The 20,001-nt window shown below is 39.7% G+C and overlaps 1 protein-coding gene across 1 annotated transcript; it reads right to left on the reverse strand.

The window, feature by feature from the left end:
• Positions 1-8,451: 8,451 nt before the first annotated feature.
• Positions 8,452-9,368, reverse strand: LOC111908076 (uncharacterized mitochondrial protein AtMg00810-like). Its single transcript, XM_023903913.1, has 2 exons — positions 9,311-9,368; positions 8,452-9,242 (listed from the first exon to the last, which is right to left on the reverse strand). The coding sequence occupies exons 1-2, from the start codon at positions 9,366-9,368 to the stop codon at positions 8,452-8,454; spliced, it is 849 nt and encodes a 282-aa protein (XP_023759681.1).
• Between the last annotated feature and the right edge of the window lie 10,633 nt (positions 9,369-20,001).

Raw genomic sequence — 20,001 nt, forward strand, 5'->3', positions numbered from 1 at the left:
ACTTGCTAGATAGAGAGAACATACATTACAGCTAGCACACACAATACATTATTATACATGCTAGATAGAGAGAGAACACACATTACAGCTAGCACACGCAGAACATTACAGTACATTACTAAACAATTACATGAGTACGTTTACATAGAGATCCTGTTATAAGCATGCCTATATATGTATAGTTATATAAGTAACGTTTAAAGGACTTAGGAAGGCTATCCACCCTATTTCATATTCGCGCTTGAGATGTGGTCTGGTGGGATATCGGGTACCCGTCTGAAGGTCGTTTAAACATTAGTTATATATCATGTATACATATATGGACATAATAGTTCCTTTCAGTCAGTTCAGTACATTTGGGTAGCAAAGGCATACGTTCATATACTTTTACATGATTACGCTTACATGAGTACGTATACATAGATACGTTTACATGAGTGCGCTTACATATACGATAGTAGGACAGACATCACTAGGTGCTATAGCATGGAACGAGTTCAGGATCTAACTATACTAATGAATCGCAACACATTGTGATAGTTATATTCGGTATACAGGATCATAGTAATGTGGATGTTCACGGCGTGCAAATATGCAGGGGTCGTGTAAAGGTCCCAAAACCCCTTTGACAGGGGAGCGTCTAGCCTGGGATCTAGCCATCACATTATTTCTTATCCCTCAAATAAGTCAATAGGAGTACATAGGTAGTCACTTATTACAAATACTATAGTACTTATAAGAATTACCCTAGACTTAAGGTAATTAGTACGGTTATAGTTCGACACTACACCATGGTACTATCTCATTTCCCCATTACATTCACTTCGTGAACATTCACATGAAGCACGGTAATGTAGAAACTATATTTTTGGTTAATGATGGTCAGATTTGGGAAAATACACACTCTTACAAGAGACACACACACAGACACTAGATGCCTTGGTAGAAGGATACGATTAGTAGGAAACATAGGGCTTCCTAGGATCATTCAAAACATTTTCAATACTTAAAGTTCATATACATACAAATACTTACATATAAATTAAGACACTAAAATACTTATGATCTCACCAGCTTTAAAGCTGATACTCTCTTTCAAAATAACTTGTATCCTCAGGTCAACCATAGACAGGTACCGATGCAAGGTTCAGGGAAGATGGTGCTCGTTCAAGACGCATCTTTCATTTTGATTTATGCTTTAGTGTTTATCATAATTTGACAGAACTCACTTGTATTAAAATTATATTATTAATGCAATGGATGATGTTGTTGCTTGTTTACTACTTTTCATTGTTGTGATACTGTACATGACGTCCTCCGCCCCAGAACGTTTCCGCCGTTCATGGTTTTGGGGTGTGACACATATGGACCGACACATGGATTGTAATCATTCTCTCTGTCCATTTGTTGTTTCCCAATTTCTGATTTATGACGACTGACTAATTGAACAAATCAAATTAGTCTAGGCTTGGCCAAGAACTTAGGGGTGTCATCACTAAATCATCGAGGGGCCCACATATATCGCTTTTATCCCTCCAAGGGTAAAAGGAATGGATAAACTTCGACCCAAATGTTTGCTTGTACTTACTCATCAAATTACACACAACGATATGATTTATAACAACCAAGTCATTGGCTGCGTTTACATATGTTAGTGAGCAACTGACGTGCAATTACAACTCACATGTATCCGTTTGAAGAATATAAAATATTATCATCTCATGATCACTCATGATAAAATCCATGAAGTGTGTCAAATGAGCATGGGTTTAATCCAATACTCAAATCTCATTCTAGGAGCACTCATGATTCATGAATGTTTCAACAACTTTTTCTATGTCTAAACACTTTAGACATCTACAAGCCCAATTCATGACAGTCTTGATTCATACCTACTTCCAAAGTATGATTTAGTGTGGAGAGTTTGAATAAACTAGTTATTCGGGAAGTCAAAACATGCAAAGTTAAACACAAGAATAATCGAATCCAATATGGTCTCAGAACTTATGAATATAAATAAAACACCTTTTATTTATCATCATATTGATTACACATTATTCATTATATAATGTTTCGAATAATCAACTTAATACTTGAACTGAAACAATAGTCATGTCATGCTCTAAGCATGCACACTATGTTAGTCCAAACAATAGTTATGCCATACTCCAAGTATGCACACTATGTTTATCTATGATCCTTACTTTGTGAAATAGACCAATTGAACATGATTCCAATGATGCTCATTTCACAATCCCAAATCCTTACCGCAAATGTAAGAATACAAGATTCTATGTCATTTACTGAAATCTGTTAGATTCTAAACTTATATGCATTGATTCTCTTGTAATGATTATGCACAAAAGTCACAAAGACTTGGCAACAGACATTTACAGAGAATTCCAATAGAGATCAATTCCGTGGAAACGAAGTCTCAAATTCAAAATACATTCCTTTGAACGTCCTTCTTGTATTAAGTTTTTCTAATCTTACACAAATTTAATGAATACCTTCCACCTATGGAAACATTTCCACATTCCCATTTTGACTATCACTTCTGAACAATAGTTGCCTCTTTTCAGAATATGTCAATATGGTCCTTTCAAAATTAACACTATACTTCCAATTGTCTATGAGCAACCACTCTTTGGTAAACCTCAGATTGTCCTCGACAATTGCTTAATCATTTTAGTCATATCCAGTTCTAGTCCTTTTTCCCTCTTAATGCCCTAGGCATTTGGAAAATTTAGAACAGATGAATATTATAGCACATGTAATTGATCCTATACCCGAAGCATATGGGACACGATTCATGATGTCTCACAAAAAGACATGATCCTAGACCAGCCTTTTGCTACAATAATTTTTATTTTCCATGTTTTCATAATTTCAACTATGAAGAGGATGCCGTAATCATAATCAAATTTTGAGAACACAATATATATAAAATTTCCTTATGTTGAACCATTCATGTTGAGGAATTCGAAATAGGATTATAGAAAATCTGGATCACAAACAGGAATCGTGTAAACACTTTCCTTGTTTGATATTTCGACCCTATATGCCTTGGGTATCACGAAATCCAAACTGGGATAAATCCTGAAGCAACAATTCTGATTTTAGGCACAAAATCAGAATCAATTTTGAAGAGAAGAAGAAGAAGAAGAAGAAGAAGAAGAAGAAGAAGAAGCGTCCGTTGTTTTTCTCTGTGTTTCAATCTACATGTCGTTTCCCTGACTTATCCAAACAACGGATAAATGAAAAACGGTTTTAATCTTTTCAAGAATGACAATTTAGTCCTTGTATTGTTCTTAATGTTTAGTAAATATAAGTGTGCACTCCCGCACCTCCTAACTTGTATTATAACAAAAAACATTATTCTTGAAACACTTGTTAAGTCCATTACACTAAAATATATTTGGTGATAAAATCACCAACAATTCCAACATAAAATTCACATATATATCCTCGACTAAAGATGATTAAAATCTCAATCTAAGCTTTTAGAATTGAAATGAAGTATAATTTCCTCTCCCTTAATTATAGCAAAACTACTTTTTCCCAATTGAAAGTTTTGTTTTCTATAATTAACAATGCTAACTCGCAACACTCATCATAATTAATTATGCCCCCAATAGCATAATAATTACTAGCATAACAATTATGCCCCCACTAGCTTTGACATGTACTTAGAAATCAACTAGACTTCTAAAAATCAATACTTTATTGACTTTCTTACCAAAGGTCAGATTTCTTATATGAGATGCTTTGATAAAACTTTATCAAAATTATACACCTTTCCTTAGATAGCTCAGATGTGTATCTAAATAATTTTAGAATTATGAAAAGGGATGTCTTAATCATAGTCTCAATTGTTTCGACCTTTGCCATTTCTCAAGAGTCCATGTTAGTGTGTCGGTTAACCACACACGCTCCACTAACAACTTTGAGAATGCAAATATCACAATTGGTATCTACTTAAAATCTACTTAGTGAAAGTGTTTCATCACCATCATTTTCATGAATCGAAGAGAAACCTTATGACACTTAGAAATCTATGGTGTATGTGTTCCTATCCATGTAATTTTGTCATAACCATAATCACAAGTCAAGGTTAGTGACAAATCCAAACTCATATGGACTGAGCTTGTTTCTTCTTAATTTTTTGCCACCTGGCAGCACAAGGGCCTACCATTGCTTCCAGGTTGTTATGCAACCAATTGATAACTTTCAGAACTCATATGCAAAGCCAACTTTAACTGGAATGGGTACAAAAATGATAGGCTATAAACCTCAAGTCGTGTGCTAGTGATAAACTACAAGTTTTATTCTTGATTAGTTCTTGAAACTCTTTCAGGATCTTTAAGACTCCTACTATCCTCTTGACATATAAGACTCTTTTGCCAATAACCATTCCTTGACAGCCAAATATTCAAGAGATAGTGCGAATTCTTTATCAAGACAAACACTTTACACAATTGGCCTTAGTTTGTCTTTGTTTTATCCAATACAACTTACCAATTTCAAATGTACAAGAGTAGAAAACCTTTTACTCTACATTTGACAAGTGTTATAAACCTTCTTTAAGATATTTCACTCAAGTTATAATCTTGGAGTATGACTCTAAGAATTGTTTTGGAATGAAGTATGACTTATCTTCTTGATTTAACCATTTCAACAATTCATGATTCCTTTTCTTAGCCATAGGAATGCACTAAGATGTCCTTAGAGGATCAATTGTGATATGGTTTCTTAATCATTAAGATGATCATAAAACATGATACTAAAGTACTCTCCCATCTTTTCAGATTTGAGAAACTTTTATCTTTCTGCCTAATTTGATTCTTCTCATTCGTTCTGCCATACATTGAAACTTTTCCAACGTTTCAGAATTATACTTAAACCTGTAAGTATAACCATATTTACTTAAACTTTAGTAAATCATGACGAATAGTCTTATTGATCTTTGTGGTGGACTTGACCAGTGCACAAGAATGTGTACTCGATCCCTTAGTTCTTCACCTGACTCACATATACATGTGAACAAGGAATCAGTCTTAATTTTTCAAAGATGAAAATTCTCGTTCATCATATAATACAACTTGCATTGATTCCAAGTTTCTGTCCAATTGAAACTTGGGAGATTAGAATATTTCCTTATTTGGTAAATTTAGACACTACCACAAAAGAAAGAATCCAATTCATATTTCCAATATTGATAGAAACATACAAACATCAATTTTTCATAAATGGCATTGCAAGGAGATATAATAAAATAAAACAAAATTTTATTTATTTATAACATGTGGAAAAAACTTTTCCTTACAATGCAACTTTAAATGAAAACTATGCTATTACATATTTCCTACCAATATATCATAACTCCTAAGCAGTAGCTAAAAAATCCGATCTTCGAACCATGCGATTGAAATCCATCTTCGCGATCATATTCAACATACTATTCCTTTAAGTTTCTTTCCCTTTGCTTGATCATGCTAAACATCAAAATGAAACCTAGTCACATCATGTATTAAGAATCAACAATTAGAAGCTTAACAGATTGGATAGTGTACTTACCTGAAGCAGAGTCAAACTTTTTGATTATTCCTTCTCTCATATCTTTCAGGTAGTCATGGCAGCTTCGCAACCAATGCCCCTTCTCTTGACAATAAAAACATATAGACTCTTTGGGAATGGTACACGAGAAAGCTTTTCTGGACTTCCAATGTTACCATTGTCAATGTCTATGGAAGTTTGAGAAGTAGATCTTCCACCCAAATTTACTTTTCCAGTGCGCCAAAACATTTCTAAATTAGCAGCAACAAGCAAATAAGTAAGATCAATAAGGGTCATGTTGTGGTCTGTCACATAGTAGTTCTTAATGAACTCACTATACAACTTAGGAAGTGATTGAAGAACCCAGTCAACAGCAAAATTCCTTGAGACTTCGACACCCAACACTCTAAGCCTGTCGATGTGTGACTTCATCTCCAAGACGTGAGAACACACAGGCCTTCCATCTTCATGTTTCATTGTAAGTAGGGCTTGAGTGACCTTGAATTTTTCAAGTCTTTGAGCTTGTGGGTCAGGGAGAATAATCTGAGGATGTGGAGGAAGAGAAGTATGATTTCCATGATCCAATCGTGGGACATCATCTTCATAAGGAAAGCTTGTTCCAAGGGATTTGGGAAGACCATAATTGTCTGAACCAGAAATCTACAATGGGAGAAATTCAAGTTAGTTTGATTAAGTCCTTAATAGAACACCCAATTAGAAATATTAAGGCTAGGAACCAACACAATATTTTATAACTTGGAAGAGGGATGTTGTAATCCAAGCTACAAAATATTTGAAGGTAGGCCAATGACGATTCGCCAATTTCCACCATGAAAAACGAAATAGGTATTAGGTTTTAATTGGATTGAAACTCCTAGATCTTTTGAGACTCATTGAACTTTTCAATGGCATGTTTAAATCTCGATTGTGCCCTCCCAAGTTTGTGAGTGGGATGTCGAGGATCATAAACAAGGTGTGAATAACCATGTAAATTAACTTAGTACCCTTAATTTTATCACCTAATCGATGTGTCGGTTACCCACACACGCTCCATCGATCTATGATAAACATTAATTCATCTTTGCCACTCTTACTAGTCCATGTTAGTGTGCCGGTTACCCACACACGCTCCACCAATGACTTGGTAAGGTACAAAGTGTAATTTCATGTCTTAGCACCAACTTCACATTTTCCTAAAGTAACTAAGATTGGGAATTTATAAAAGGTTTAGTTACTTTATATTTATCATTATACTTATAATGAGAATTATAGTTCGTGTCCTACCCGTTTGGCTAACGACCCTCCACTAGTCAAGGAAGCGGTGGGTGAGAATGGACACCCATTAAGCTGCCATTTTATATGCAACAACCTTATACCCCCCTTACAGACCGGCTTCGTGAATGAGGCCTACTAATGGTAATACTGACTTGATCTTATACATATATATATATATATATATATATATATATATATATATATATATATATATATATATATATTATTAACTTATAATACTATGAAGTATAAGGGTTGAATTTTAACTTTTAGAACTCTAGGGCTTCAAATTAAAGTGTGTGTGAGAGACTTTACAAATTCTAAAACTTGAGGGCAATTTTTGAAACTATTCAAAAACTTTTCAACTTCATAACATATGAGTTTAATGGTTCTTGAAAATGAGACTCTTCATTTTTATAACTTATGACTTTTAATGATCCATTTAAAAGAAAACTTTTGGAATTCCATAACTTGAGGACAAGTTATGGAGTCCATTAAAATCATCAAGAACAACAATTCAACTAACAAGAATTTTCAAGTTCTAAATCATAATCATATGATTCAGGTAATTCAAATCAAACAAATTCCATGTAATTTAGATTAACCATATAAACTAAAACAAAGTATGAAATTTTGACAATCATCTTTCAATTAGACAAGCAAGAACATTACCCTCTTGAAAAACAGGTTTCTAGGTTCAAAAATAGTTTACGGTAATGATCCTCATCCAATACCAAGTAAAATCCCGAAATTCTGCATACATGGGCATCACCATGTCGTGGTAAACACCGCCACGTCGTGGTGAGCAGTCATATGCAAAAAATGGCAGAATTTCAACTTTGGAAAAAACATGTAGCATCAAGTATAATTGAAAACAAGCCTAGGCTTTGATACCATTGATGGGTTATGAGCATTCTAACACTCCTATGGTGTATATGCAACCCTAGAAACCTTGGATCTATGTTTTCTCTATTATACATGCAAATATGATTTTTCCAAGGTTCTCATCCTAACTAACATACTATGGCGTACTTGTAATAAAAAACTTAGTGGGATGCCATACGTTTTTGTTGTGGTTGATTCCTTCAAGCTTCAAGATCCTAGCACCAATAATGTGGATGCCTCAAGTGGAATCACAAATCACCAAAACACCTTGGAAAAACTTGAGAGAATAGTAATCACACTAGACATCGGCCCACTCTTATTCACTCACACACTAGTGCCATTTCATGAGCCAAAGACATCTTTATATAGTATGGAGGATTAGGGTTACATTCATGTAAACCCTAATACCCATGACTTTCATTTCCATAGGATCCATGGGTTAAAAACTCCATGGACTATCCATGCAACAATATACACCAGGTATTTATATACAGAAATACAACTGAAAACTCCTAAATATATGGAATACAATTTGACTCTGAATTAGTCTAATACACGTTGCAGAGATGTTGAAAATATGACCGTTATTACCCCCCCCCCCTGCAAGCTGAAAGGAGGGTCGAACTTAAAGCTTGTTTCTGAGAGTAAGTAGTCGATCTTTGGATAGAGCTTTTGTGAAGATGTCTGCGACTTGATCAACTGATGAAATTCCCTGAACTATAAGATCCCCAGACTCTACTTGTTCACGTATGAAGTGAACATCCAAAGCAATATGTTTTGACGGGTGCGAATGACAGGGTTCTTGGTCATGAATACAACACCAACATTGTGACAGAGAAGAAGAGGAGGCTTGGTGAAGGGAACTACAAGATCAGAAAGCAAGTGTTTAATCCATAGAAGTTCAGCAGTTGTATATGCAAGAGATCGATATTCCGCCTCAGTGCTTGATCGAGCTACCATTCTTTGTTTGCGTGAAGTCCAACTGATTAAGTTTGACCCATGATAAATTGCAAAACCATATTGACTTCGACTATCATCCGAATCAGATATCCAACCAGAATCAGAGTAAGCTAGCAATGAGGTGGATCTTGTTGGGGAGAAGTGAAGGTAGTGATGAAGTGTACCATTGAGATACCTAATAATTCGCTTCACTGCTTGCCAATGCTTGACAGTGGGATTGTGCATATATTGGCAAACGCGATTTACAACATAAGCTATGTCGGGACGTGTAATCGTGGCATATTGCAAAGATCCAACAACCTGTCGATACAGTTTTGCTTCAGAAAATGCTTCTCCTTCCAGAGTTAGTTTGGTTTGACAATCAGCGGGAGTAGAAACGGAAGCTGCATCTTGCATCTTGGTTTTATGTAGTATTTCTTTAATGTAATTTGTTTGACTGAGTGTAACAGCAGATGCTTGATGAGTAATTTGTATCCCAAGAAAATAATGTAGATCACCCAAGTCTTTGAGAGAAAACACCTTGTGTAATTGCTTAATGAAATTATGTATTAGGGTGGCATCTGTACCTATTATAATCAAATCATCAACATAAACAAACACATATATTGTAGCTTTGTTAGATTTATGCACAAACAGTATGGTATCAGAGCAGTCTTGATTTTTTCTTTTTCATGGCTCACAACAACCAACATATTTTGGGGTTCGCTACTGGCTCCTCTTTTCAAATCCCTTCCATGAGCATCAAACTTGAGACCTCCAACTTCTATCTTTGGTGTACAAACATTATATCTACTCTGGAAACCTTTGATCTTGAATCATTCATTCTTGACCCTCAGCCACCACCAGAAACCATCACCACTGAACGTGAAGGTGCTCCTCCTACTGTTGCTCCCAAGCCAGAGTACACCTTGTGGAAGCGACGTGATTGTTATGTTCTTCTCTGGTTGAAATCCACACTTGCTGAAAGAGCCCTTGCCATTGTTGTGCGCTGTACCTCTTCTCGCCTTGCCTGGCAGTCACTCGAAAAAACATTCCAGGCCCAAACAAGAGCTACCCGTATGGCTATGAAAACCCAACTTCAAACCTTATCCAAAGGCTCTCTATCTATGGTTGAATATATCGAGAAGAAACATGCAATTGCTGATTCCTTAGCCGAGAACCAAACTCTGATTTCCACAGAAGATCAAATTGTCTACATCCTTCAGGGTCTCGACTCCTCCTATGGTCCATTCACCTCTGCCATCATGATAAAGGATGATCCCATCTCCGTTGATGATCTTGTAGGGCTTCTCCTCTAAGAAGAAGCTCGTCTAGAATATGAACATCTTCGCCAATCAACCGCGGTTGCTGATTCCTCTCCTACCCCTCCGGTGGCGTTAACTGTCAATCGACAATCCTGATTTCAATCTCATTCTTCTGGCTCATCCACATCTCACTCCTCTGGAACTCGCCCTTCTGATAATCGACGCCGACGACCCCAATGTCAATTGTGCCAAAAACCAGGGCACGAGGCTATTAATTGCTGGCAAAGAACCAATCTTATTGATTATCCTAATCGCAAGCCCAATCCACGTGATACACAAGCCCGCTAGGCCCACCTGTCTCAATACCACAACCCATCGGTCATGACTGATCCATCTTGGTATGTCGATTCCGGTGCGACTGATCATATTGCACCCGATCTTCAACGCATGAACATCGCAGAAGAATATCAAGGCAACGACAAGCTCCAAGTTGGTAATGGTATGAATCTCCAAATTTCTCACATTGCTTCTACATCTCTTCACAATCTAAAATTGCCTTCTGTTTTAATTGTTCCTCACATCACTAAACGCTTGATCAGTGCTTCCAAACTAAGAAAAGACAACAATGTCTACTTGGAATTATGGTCTAATCGGTGTGTTGTTAAGTCATTGCAGGGCCGAACCCTCCTCAACGGAGACGTTCATAACGGGTTGTACCGTCTACCTCTCTCCTCAAATAAATTGAGCCCCTCTTCTTCTCCTGCAGTATCTCTTGTTGGCACTCGCACCTCCCTTCATGGCTGGCATAATCTCCTGGCTCATCCACATGCTCCACTATTAAGACGTTTAGTTTCTTCTTTCAACCTTCCTTTGTCATCAAATAATTTTCCAACTATTTGTAATGCTTGTCAGCTTGGGAAAAGTCATAGACTCCCCCTTCCTGTTTCTCATGTAACTTCAAAGCAACCATTTGATTTAATATATTCAGATGTTTGGGGTCCAGCACCTCTTCTTTCGATGAATGGAAATCGTTATTTCTTATTATTTATTGATGATTGCACAAAATTTGTTTGGATATATTTCTTATCTCAAAAATCTCAAGCTTTCTCTACATTTGTTCAATTTCATAACATGGTCAAAACTCAATTCTCCACTAATATTAAACAGATACAATTTGATTGGGGTGGTGAATACCGTCCATTCTCCCCCTATCTTCGCGCTCATGGCATCGGTCATCGGGTCTCATACCCGTATACCCAAGAACAAAACGGTGCTGTGGAACGCCGAAATCGCATCATTGTTGAAAAAGGTCTCAGCCTCCTTGCTCACTCTTCCCTCCCAAATCCTTTCTGGGAACACGCATTCAAAACCGCTACATATGTCCACAATCGCACCATTACACCAATCCTTAACTATCACTCCCCATATCAGCAACTTTACAAACAGATTCCTCATTATGGTTTTCTAAAAACATTCGGTTGTCTCTGTTTTCCATTCCTTCGTCCCTATAATACTCATAAGATGGATTTCCATTCCAAACCTTGTGTGTTTATTAGCTACAGTGCCTCCCACAAAGGATACCTCTGTTATCACCAGCCCACATCTCGCATTTACATTGCCCGACATGTGGTCTTCAATGAAGAAGAGTTTCCCTACTCGACATCAATATCCTCCACCACCGCTGCACCTACTTCAATTCCCTGCACTCCTTCAACTTGGCCCATTATATATATATAAGAGTCCATATTTAATTAGTTCCTTTTTTATCACTAAATTAATTCTAAATTTATTATTGATCAATACTAATTAAATAATATGATTTCATATTAATATATTATAACTTAGAATATATTAATAAACCATAGACATACTATTCTCAAAAGACTATCCATATAAATTGTTTCGGTGAAGTGCAACCTAAATGGACCATGCTACTCTCGGCTCGAGTACATACCAATAAATGTTATGGGCTTAGACATCTAATCCAACAAACCCAAACGTAGACCAATCTTGGAAACTAGGATACACCCTGAAGCTTGTCAAAAAAATCATCAATCCTTGGAAACGGATAACGGTTCTTCACCGTTAGCTTATTCAGCTCCCAATAGTAAAATACACATCCGATGCGACCCATCCTTCTTCTTCACAAACACGGTCGGTGCTTCCCATAGTGAACTGCTCGGTCGAATGAACCCCTTGTCTAACAAATCATGCATCTCTAGAGGAGCTAACCGATATGGTGCTTTGGCTTTTAGAGCACCACCAGGAACCAAGTCAATCCTAAACACCACCTGCCTCTCCGGAGGCACTCCAGGCAAGTCCTCCGGGAACACATCTGGGTATTCCTGAAAAAACTGGCACATCATCCACAGTCACCTTACCTTTCTCCCAGGTATCCATAAGATAGGCAACATATCTAGAACAACCATGCTGAAGATAGTGTCTGACCCTAGCTGTTGAACATAGAATCGGCCCACGCTGAGCACTCTTTCCATGAACCACTAACTCTCCCCCACTTGGGGTCCGAATGCATACCATCTAATGCTTGCAATCAATCACTGCCCCATTAGGGATCGACTAATCCATCCCTACAATAATCTTGTTCTCACGCAAAGGAATATGAACCAAATCAATCGGATACTGCTCGCTGAACATCTCTAGAATACAACCCTGATGAACCCTCAATGCCTGGACAGATTGATCATCCGTAATCTCAACCTCTAATGGAAAATCCAGTTCCCCGAGAGCACCAACAAAATCAAGCTAAGCGCAAGAGATACAAAAGATCGGGTAGCCCCTAAATCAAACAATACCAAGGCAAAGATACCATTCACGAGGAACAATCCTAAAATAAAACACACAAATATAAGGAGAAAAATTCAACATATATAAATAGATAATGAGAAGATACATATCTGTCACCACATCAGGTGTTGCATGAGCCTCCTCGGATCTCAGCTGAAAAGCCATACTCCTCACAACAGGCGCATCCGCCTTGACATGGTGGCCATTAGTGATCCTCAAAGTTGTCAGAGTGGGATTTGCAACTGGTCCTGCCGCTGCTAGACTCAGACAATCGGCCTTTTTTATGTCCCCTCTGATTGCAATGGAAGCAAGTCAGGCTTGATCTCTAGGTAGTGGCTGTGCAATCCGACTAAAATGCCAAATCTTGTCGCACTTAAAGCAGCCTAAACAACCACCACCCCTGAAAGCTTCATCATGTGTCTTGCCGCATGTTGATGTATCTCAAGAAGAATACATCGAAGGGTAACAGAAGTGTCAACCAGATAGAAAACTGATCAAGGAATGCCACCTAGGCGAGTGTCAGGCCCAAGCCATCACCCAAAAGCCCTCAAATACTCATTCCCAAACTCCACCTAGGCGAGTGCTACACAATCCAATATACGATGTTACGTGTCTGTGATGGTGAACACAAGACCTGTCTCGTCATAAAATGACAACACCAGCTCCGCAAGAGAAACGCTATCAACGAGCAAACTTGGCCGCTAGGCGTCAAGCACGGGGAAGACCAATATTTTCACAAAATTTGCATCGAGTACATGGCACTCGTCGTTTTCCATTACATACAACAACATGGTCATGTTAGAAAAGCAACAACAACAGAAAAAAGTGCTAATGATCAACAGACCATGCAAGAAGCATGAACAACACCAGGAAAAGCACGATGTAATAGTGTTGACCTGAAAATCCAAAACATCAGCTTCTCATCGGAAGACCCGAGACCTCAAGACTAGAATCCCAAAGACCCACTTCTTATAACCGCTTGTATACATCACAAAAAAATCCACTAATTCTACATACACAACGGCAACAGCACGCACATTCTATATGAACAGTGCTTCCGACAATTACCGGATTCCTGGAAGGAGGAGTTGAAGCCCCTAACAGGCGGACCCTTGGTAGGTTTCACAGGATACAACTTGTGGCCTCTTGGAATAATACACCTCCAACTCACGTTAGTCAGCCATGACGGAGGAGAGAGCAGGACACAAACCATCGAATTCTCCGTAATATCCCACCAGCAGAATAGAACATATCGTTAGGACGTCTGACACTCTTCGAGCTGTAAGTTGTGTCGTCGACAATCCATGGCATAGTCAAATTTAGCATGCAGTCAGGATCGACAACTATCATCGCCAGCACCCCGTTGAGGCAGACGTGCCACCAGATCGTCACGACATCAGATCTTCCCTTAAGAAATCCAAAGCAAACCATCCATCAGAAAAGCATGTAATGCATAACGCCACCCCGAACAAGCAATAAAGATCGGGGCCGATCACTCGGCGGAAACCAAAGCCCAATTGGTTGCACTCCTAACACTATTCTCCAGGATGTTCACATGGCAGCCTGCAGATATGACTGGAATGGACTGAAAGATCATCGAGTACAGTCTAAACATTATACCAGGTAGCGTCCCAATAAAGCAAAAGAAGAGGGGGCAAACAGGAGATAGAAACAAGGAAATTAATTACGAGGTTGCAAAGCTCATAGACACGGGCATCCTTCGAGAAGCAATATTCCCGATATGGATAGCAAACCCGATAATGGTAAAGAAACACGAATGCTCATGGAGAATGTGCATCGACTATTCCGATCTAAACAACGCATGCCCAAAAGACCACTATCCCTTCCCGGAGATAGACCAGAAGGTCGAATCCTTGGAAGGCTTCCAACTTAAATGTTTCCTTGACGCCTACAAAGGCTATCACCAAGTCCATATGTGCCGGGAAGATGAGGAAAAGATAGCTTTCCACACCAACTGGGGCACGTTTTGTTACCAGAAAATGCCATTCGGCCTTAAAAATGTTGGTGCGACATACCAGCACATAATAGACAAAGTCTTCGCAGAAAAGATTAGGAAAAATGTGGAGGTCTACATTTATGACATGGTTATTAAAAGCAGCAACGAAACAACGTTGCTCCAAGACATCGAGGAGACCCTCCAAACCTTGGCGAAGGCACAAATGAAACTCAACCCGAGAAAATGCACTTTCAGGGTGGAAGAGGGCCAGTTCCCGGGCTACCAGATAACCAAAGAGGGGATTGCACCAAACCAGGCCAAGATCCAGGAATTTCTCGACTCCAGGACCCCACACAACATAAAAGGGGTCCAAGAAATCAACGAAACGTTGATAATGCTAGGCTAATTTATAGTCAGATCGACGAAAAGGCCCTACCACTTTTCCATACCATGAAAGGGTGTGTCGACAAAAAACCACTTTAAATGGAAAAAGAGGTTGATATGGCCCTCTAATGCCTAAAAGAGGCTCTCCGTCAACTACTAACAATGGCAAGTCCCCTGCCAGGAGAAACTCTACAAGTATACCTTGTAACGGTCGATGAAGCCATCTCATCGGTATTAATGGTAGAAAGAAACAAGAAGTAGTTACCTATACATTTCGTAAGTAGGACATTGCAAGGCCCGAAAATCAACTACCCAAGTATGGAGAAATTAGTACTGGCTCTAATCTATATAGTTTGACGCCTTCGGCACTACTTTCAAGCGCACAAAACCAAAGTACTAACCAGCCTTCCAATAAAACATATTATGTTAAGACCCGAAAAGTCAGAGCGACTGGCAAAATGGGCAATAGAGATGGGGGAGCATGACATAAACTACCATCCGCTGATCGGCATTAAGGCTCAGACCTTAGTAGACTTCTTAGCAGAGATACCATACACACTTAGAGAAATAACAAAGGTCGTATCGGCAGATCCATTGGAGCCTGAGGCGAGTAAAGATGTATGGGAGCTACACACCGACGATGCAGCCAACAAGGAAGGGTCAGGCGTGGGCCTAATCCTAAAAAATCCAAGGGGGATGAAATAACATATGCTTTAATGTTTGGTTTCCAGGTTTCAAATAATGAGGCCAAGTTAGAAGCACTCCTTGCGGGCCTCAGATTGGCACAAGCAGTTGGAGCAAAACTTCTTTGGGCCTTTAGCCACTCGCTGCTAGTGACCAATCAAGTCAATGACACATATGAAGCCAAAGACCAAAGGATGCAAAAATACCTGGAAACAACATAGAAACTGGCACACTCATTCAAAAGCTATGAAATTAGACAAATACCCAGGTGGGAAATACAAGAGTTGATGCTCTCAGCAAGTTAGCCTCGACATCCTTCGACCACCTAACTAAGAAAGTATTGGTAGAAGTCCTTGGGGAAAGGAGCATCGAAAACAAGCAAGTCAATGCCATCGCAGAACCACCGGACTGGAAAAAATTGTACCTAGACTACCTGCATGACGGGATCCTCCCGGACGACCTGGAAGAAGCCAGGCATGTAAAGATCAAAGCCCCCCCCCCCCAGTTTGCAGTAAAAGGCATGTAACTGTACAAAAGAGGATATCTAGTGCCATGGATCATATGCATATTGCATAGTGAAGGACAATCCCTCTTGGAGGAAAGGCACTTAGGGGAAGTGGGAGCACACGAAGGGGCACGGGCAATCACGGGAAAAATACTTCGTCTAGGCATATATTGTCCTACGTATACAAAGACGTGACTAGATTTACCAAGAAATGCCCGGAATGCTAGGCATTCGGCCCATTCTAGAACCATCAAGCGACAATCCTTACCAGCATTAGCAGCCCATGGCCCTTTCACCAATGGGGCATTGACATCGTAGCACCATTCTCGGCCGCCGCGGGAGGACTGAAGTTCCTAATGGTTGCAGTTAATTACTTCACGAAATAGATTGAAGCGGAGCCCTTAGCTACAATCACAGGCAAGCAGATGATCCAGTTTATGTGGAAGAACATCCTGACCTGGTTCGACACTCCTAAAGTCCTAATAAGAGAAAACGAAACCCAATTTGAGGGAAGTCCCTTCAAAGAATGGTGCGAGGAGAAACGAATCCACCGTCTCTTTACCTCTGTCGCGCACCCCAGGCAAATGGCCATACCAAAATATCAAACAAAACCATCGTGAATGGGCTTAAGAAATGCCTGATGAAAACAAAGGGAGCCTGGACGGAAGAAATGCCAACAGTGTTGTGGTCGTACCGTACCACCGCAAGGTCAAGAATAGGAGAAACACCCTTCAGCCTGACATACAGCACGACGGCGATGCTCCTACTCGATAGTCTGTTCGAGTCCTTGCAGGTAATCGGTTTCGACGCAGACTCAAACGAGGCAGAACGAAGACAAGACCTGGACATGCTTGAAGAGAAACACAAAGCCGCTCAACTACGACAAGCGGTCTATATAGCCTGTGTAGAAAAATTTTACAACAAACGGGTGCGGGTAAATAACTTAAAGATAGGAGAATGGGTCCTAGGAAAACTAAGTGTAACATACCAAAATTTTCAACAATTTTAAACTTTTCAAAAAGATCCTTTTACTAATAAAATGTTCACAAAATTGTGTTCTCAAAACATTAATTGAAAATCAGTGCCTCCCAAGATCAATGACATAAAGTCAGGATGTGTACGACCACACCTTCGCCTTTCCACGAAACTCTGAAACACCTGAAACCATAAACCCAAAAACTGTAAGCACAAAGCTTAGTGAGTTTCCCCCAAAGTAACATAACACAATATATAACATATACAAAAAACAACATACTATGGGTCTAATCAACCATCAGGTTGGAATACCCCAGGCCCCTCAACCATCGAGTTGGAATGCCAACATACTATGGGTCCATTCGACCATCGGGTTGGAATACCCAATGCCCAACCGACTTCCTCCCACTAGTTACGAGCTCGGTCCCTCAAAATACAAGATGCAATTCCAACCTTTCCCCCCTTAAGGAAGAAACTCATCCGTTGAGCATTCTCCATGTCAACGATCCATCGACGGCTAGCGATAAGGTTCTTAGCCCCAAAGAACTCTGGAGCTCCACAAGACTTGAACTTCCGAAATAAGGGAGTCAGCACTCCCAACTTTCCTACCACAACCTCGGACCGAAAGCCCCAAATTTCTCATCCAAAGTCTCCATGATCCGTTCTTTGACCGAATTGAAGATCACAGGAGCCCGATCCAAGATATCACTGGTGATCTCCGACAAGATGAACTCACACATCCCTTCATCAATCAGATCAGTGCCAACACATGAACCTGGACCAGATCCTCCGCTATGATTGCTTATCACCATTCTGAAAAAACAATCATACGAATGATCAGAACATACCCAAGAATCCTCAACCCATAGGCTTCCTAGATTCTCTATGACTCCCTTGATTCAAGTATGGATCTTGTGCTTTCAGTAGAATGGGCCCAATACTACCTTCCACACCTATCAATACTTTCCTCAAGAGTTATCCCGAATCCTCTAAGTCACCTTCTCAAATTGGTACTCCAAGTACATGCTAACCAGCATAGTCGAACCCACTAAAACACTTCCTAAGATCTCCTAAGTTCCGACCTCACCCTGCGATCAGCTGCTAAAGAACTCCCACTAATGTCAACTAACTACTTTTGGATCATGTATTTGTATGTGTAAAACATTATCTTGGGTTTGCTTTCCCTGTAACTGCCTGGTTAGTATTATCAAGGGTCGTTATATGCCATTTTGCATGTCGGGAGTCATGAGTGGGGCACATCTTGTTGGGCTAGATTTAGGTTTCCAGCCATTTTTAGTGTGGGCCCTTGGGGAAAGCGAATTAGGGGTACTGCTCTGAGGATCAATAGTTGGATCGACATGTTAGTTCAGCATAATAGGGCAGAGGAAGTTCTAGTGCAAGTTCGTTTGATTGTTGGAATTCAAGATAGTTTTGGGGTGTAAAGGATTGGTCAGAATTCGAGTGCAAGAAAGTTGTCATCATATTGATGTTCTTAGTTTATGAGGGTGGTCCTTATATCATAAGATTTGAGGAAAAGATCTCGTCGGAAGTCGGTTGTCCCTTCCTAGGACAACGAAGTCAAAGTTTAGAAGTACTTGTGTCGCTCAGCATGGATGGAAATTGATTGTTAATGGACTCTTTGATCTGATTACTACCATTATTAAGGTAAGAGTGGTAATGAGTGGGTGATGATTTTGGTCGCATTGGTTTGTTTAGACGCTAGGTTTGTCAAAGAAATTTCAAATTGTATCCTTCGGCAAGTGGGTTGTTAGGTTAGCGATCCATCAGTTCCGGTAAAGGGGTTCATCATTCGTTGTCTTTAGTGAGGTTAGCATGGTGTAGTTAAATCCAAGTGGGGTAGAACCGTTTGGATTTGTTAGAATAGTTTCAAGTGCGGAACAAGGAGGAGTTCCAAACCCTTAGTCAAATGGAGAGCTAGTTTAAGTGGTGGTTCGGATAGATGTTACACAAGGTTGGGGATTCAAAACCTTGCGTCGATAGGGTGACGCATTCATAGTAATGCATGGAAAATATGTGATTGGATCCACGCTGAGGGTTGTGTTAGAGCCTATCTACTTGTTCTTGTCTGATGAAGGCTTTGAGGTTCGAAGCATGACCCAAACACCTGATTGGGATACATCCGATGTGGTTTTGACTCGTGTGTTAATTGTGGGTTGGTATGGTATATGAAGAGCAAGACCATGAGTCAGTCTCATGGCTGATATAGGAGTGTTGTAAGACCACGAGGTAGTCGTAGCATACATAAGGATGATAGGCTGTCAGGGAAGTGTTGAAAGTCTGAGATGGAGTCGTAGCATTTACTAGGATGAGATAGGTCATTAAAGGAGTGGTTTTTGAGCTGAGGGAGGATCAACACATACCTGGGTCGAGGCAGACAGTAATGTCGGTAGACCACTCCTTTTTTGGAATGAGAATCATTGGATTTGAGGTGATGTTGGGCCTGTATAGCACTCGAGTGGGTGAGACCCATGGACAAGGTCTGTTCGATTGTATAGATTGGGTGAAACATGTGGGCAAGGCTTGTTTAGTTATAGCTGTACGGGTGAGACCCGGTAGAAAGTGGTTTGGGTAAGGCTTTGGATCACGTTTAGAGTAGAATGACTCTATGGTCATGGATGACATCTATGTGGTGTTTGGGCTTAGGATACCAGTAACAGTTAGAATCTTGGGCAGAGTCTCATGGAGTGACCGTGCTTGATGTTTTCGGATGATTGGGGGTTATATATCTTAGTTTAGTAGAAGGTCGCCAT

This window comes from Lactuca sativa, chromosome 5, assembly GCF_002870075.4.
Source record: "Lactuca sativa cultivar Salinas chromosome 5, Lsat_Salinas_v11, whole genome shotgun sequence".
NCBI lineage: Eukaryota > Viridiplantae > Streptophyta > Magnoliopsida > Asterales > Asteraceae > Lactuca > Lactuca sativa.

What these genes read in the sequence shown, in the direction of transcription:
- LOC111908076 (XM_023903913.1), bottom strand. Translation starts at nt 9,368, where the DNA reads ATGTTGGTTGTTGTGAGCCATGAAAAAGAAAAAATCAAGACTGCTCTG. An exon ending in GACTGCTCTGATACCATACT is followed by an intron (nt 9,243 to 9,310) that starts GTTTGTGCATAA and finishes TGATTATAATAG; the next exon opens with GTACAGATGCCACCCTAATA.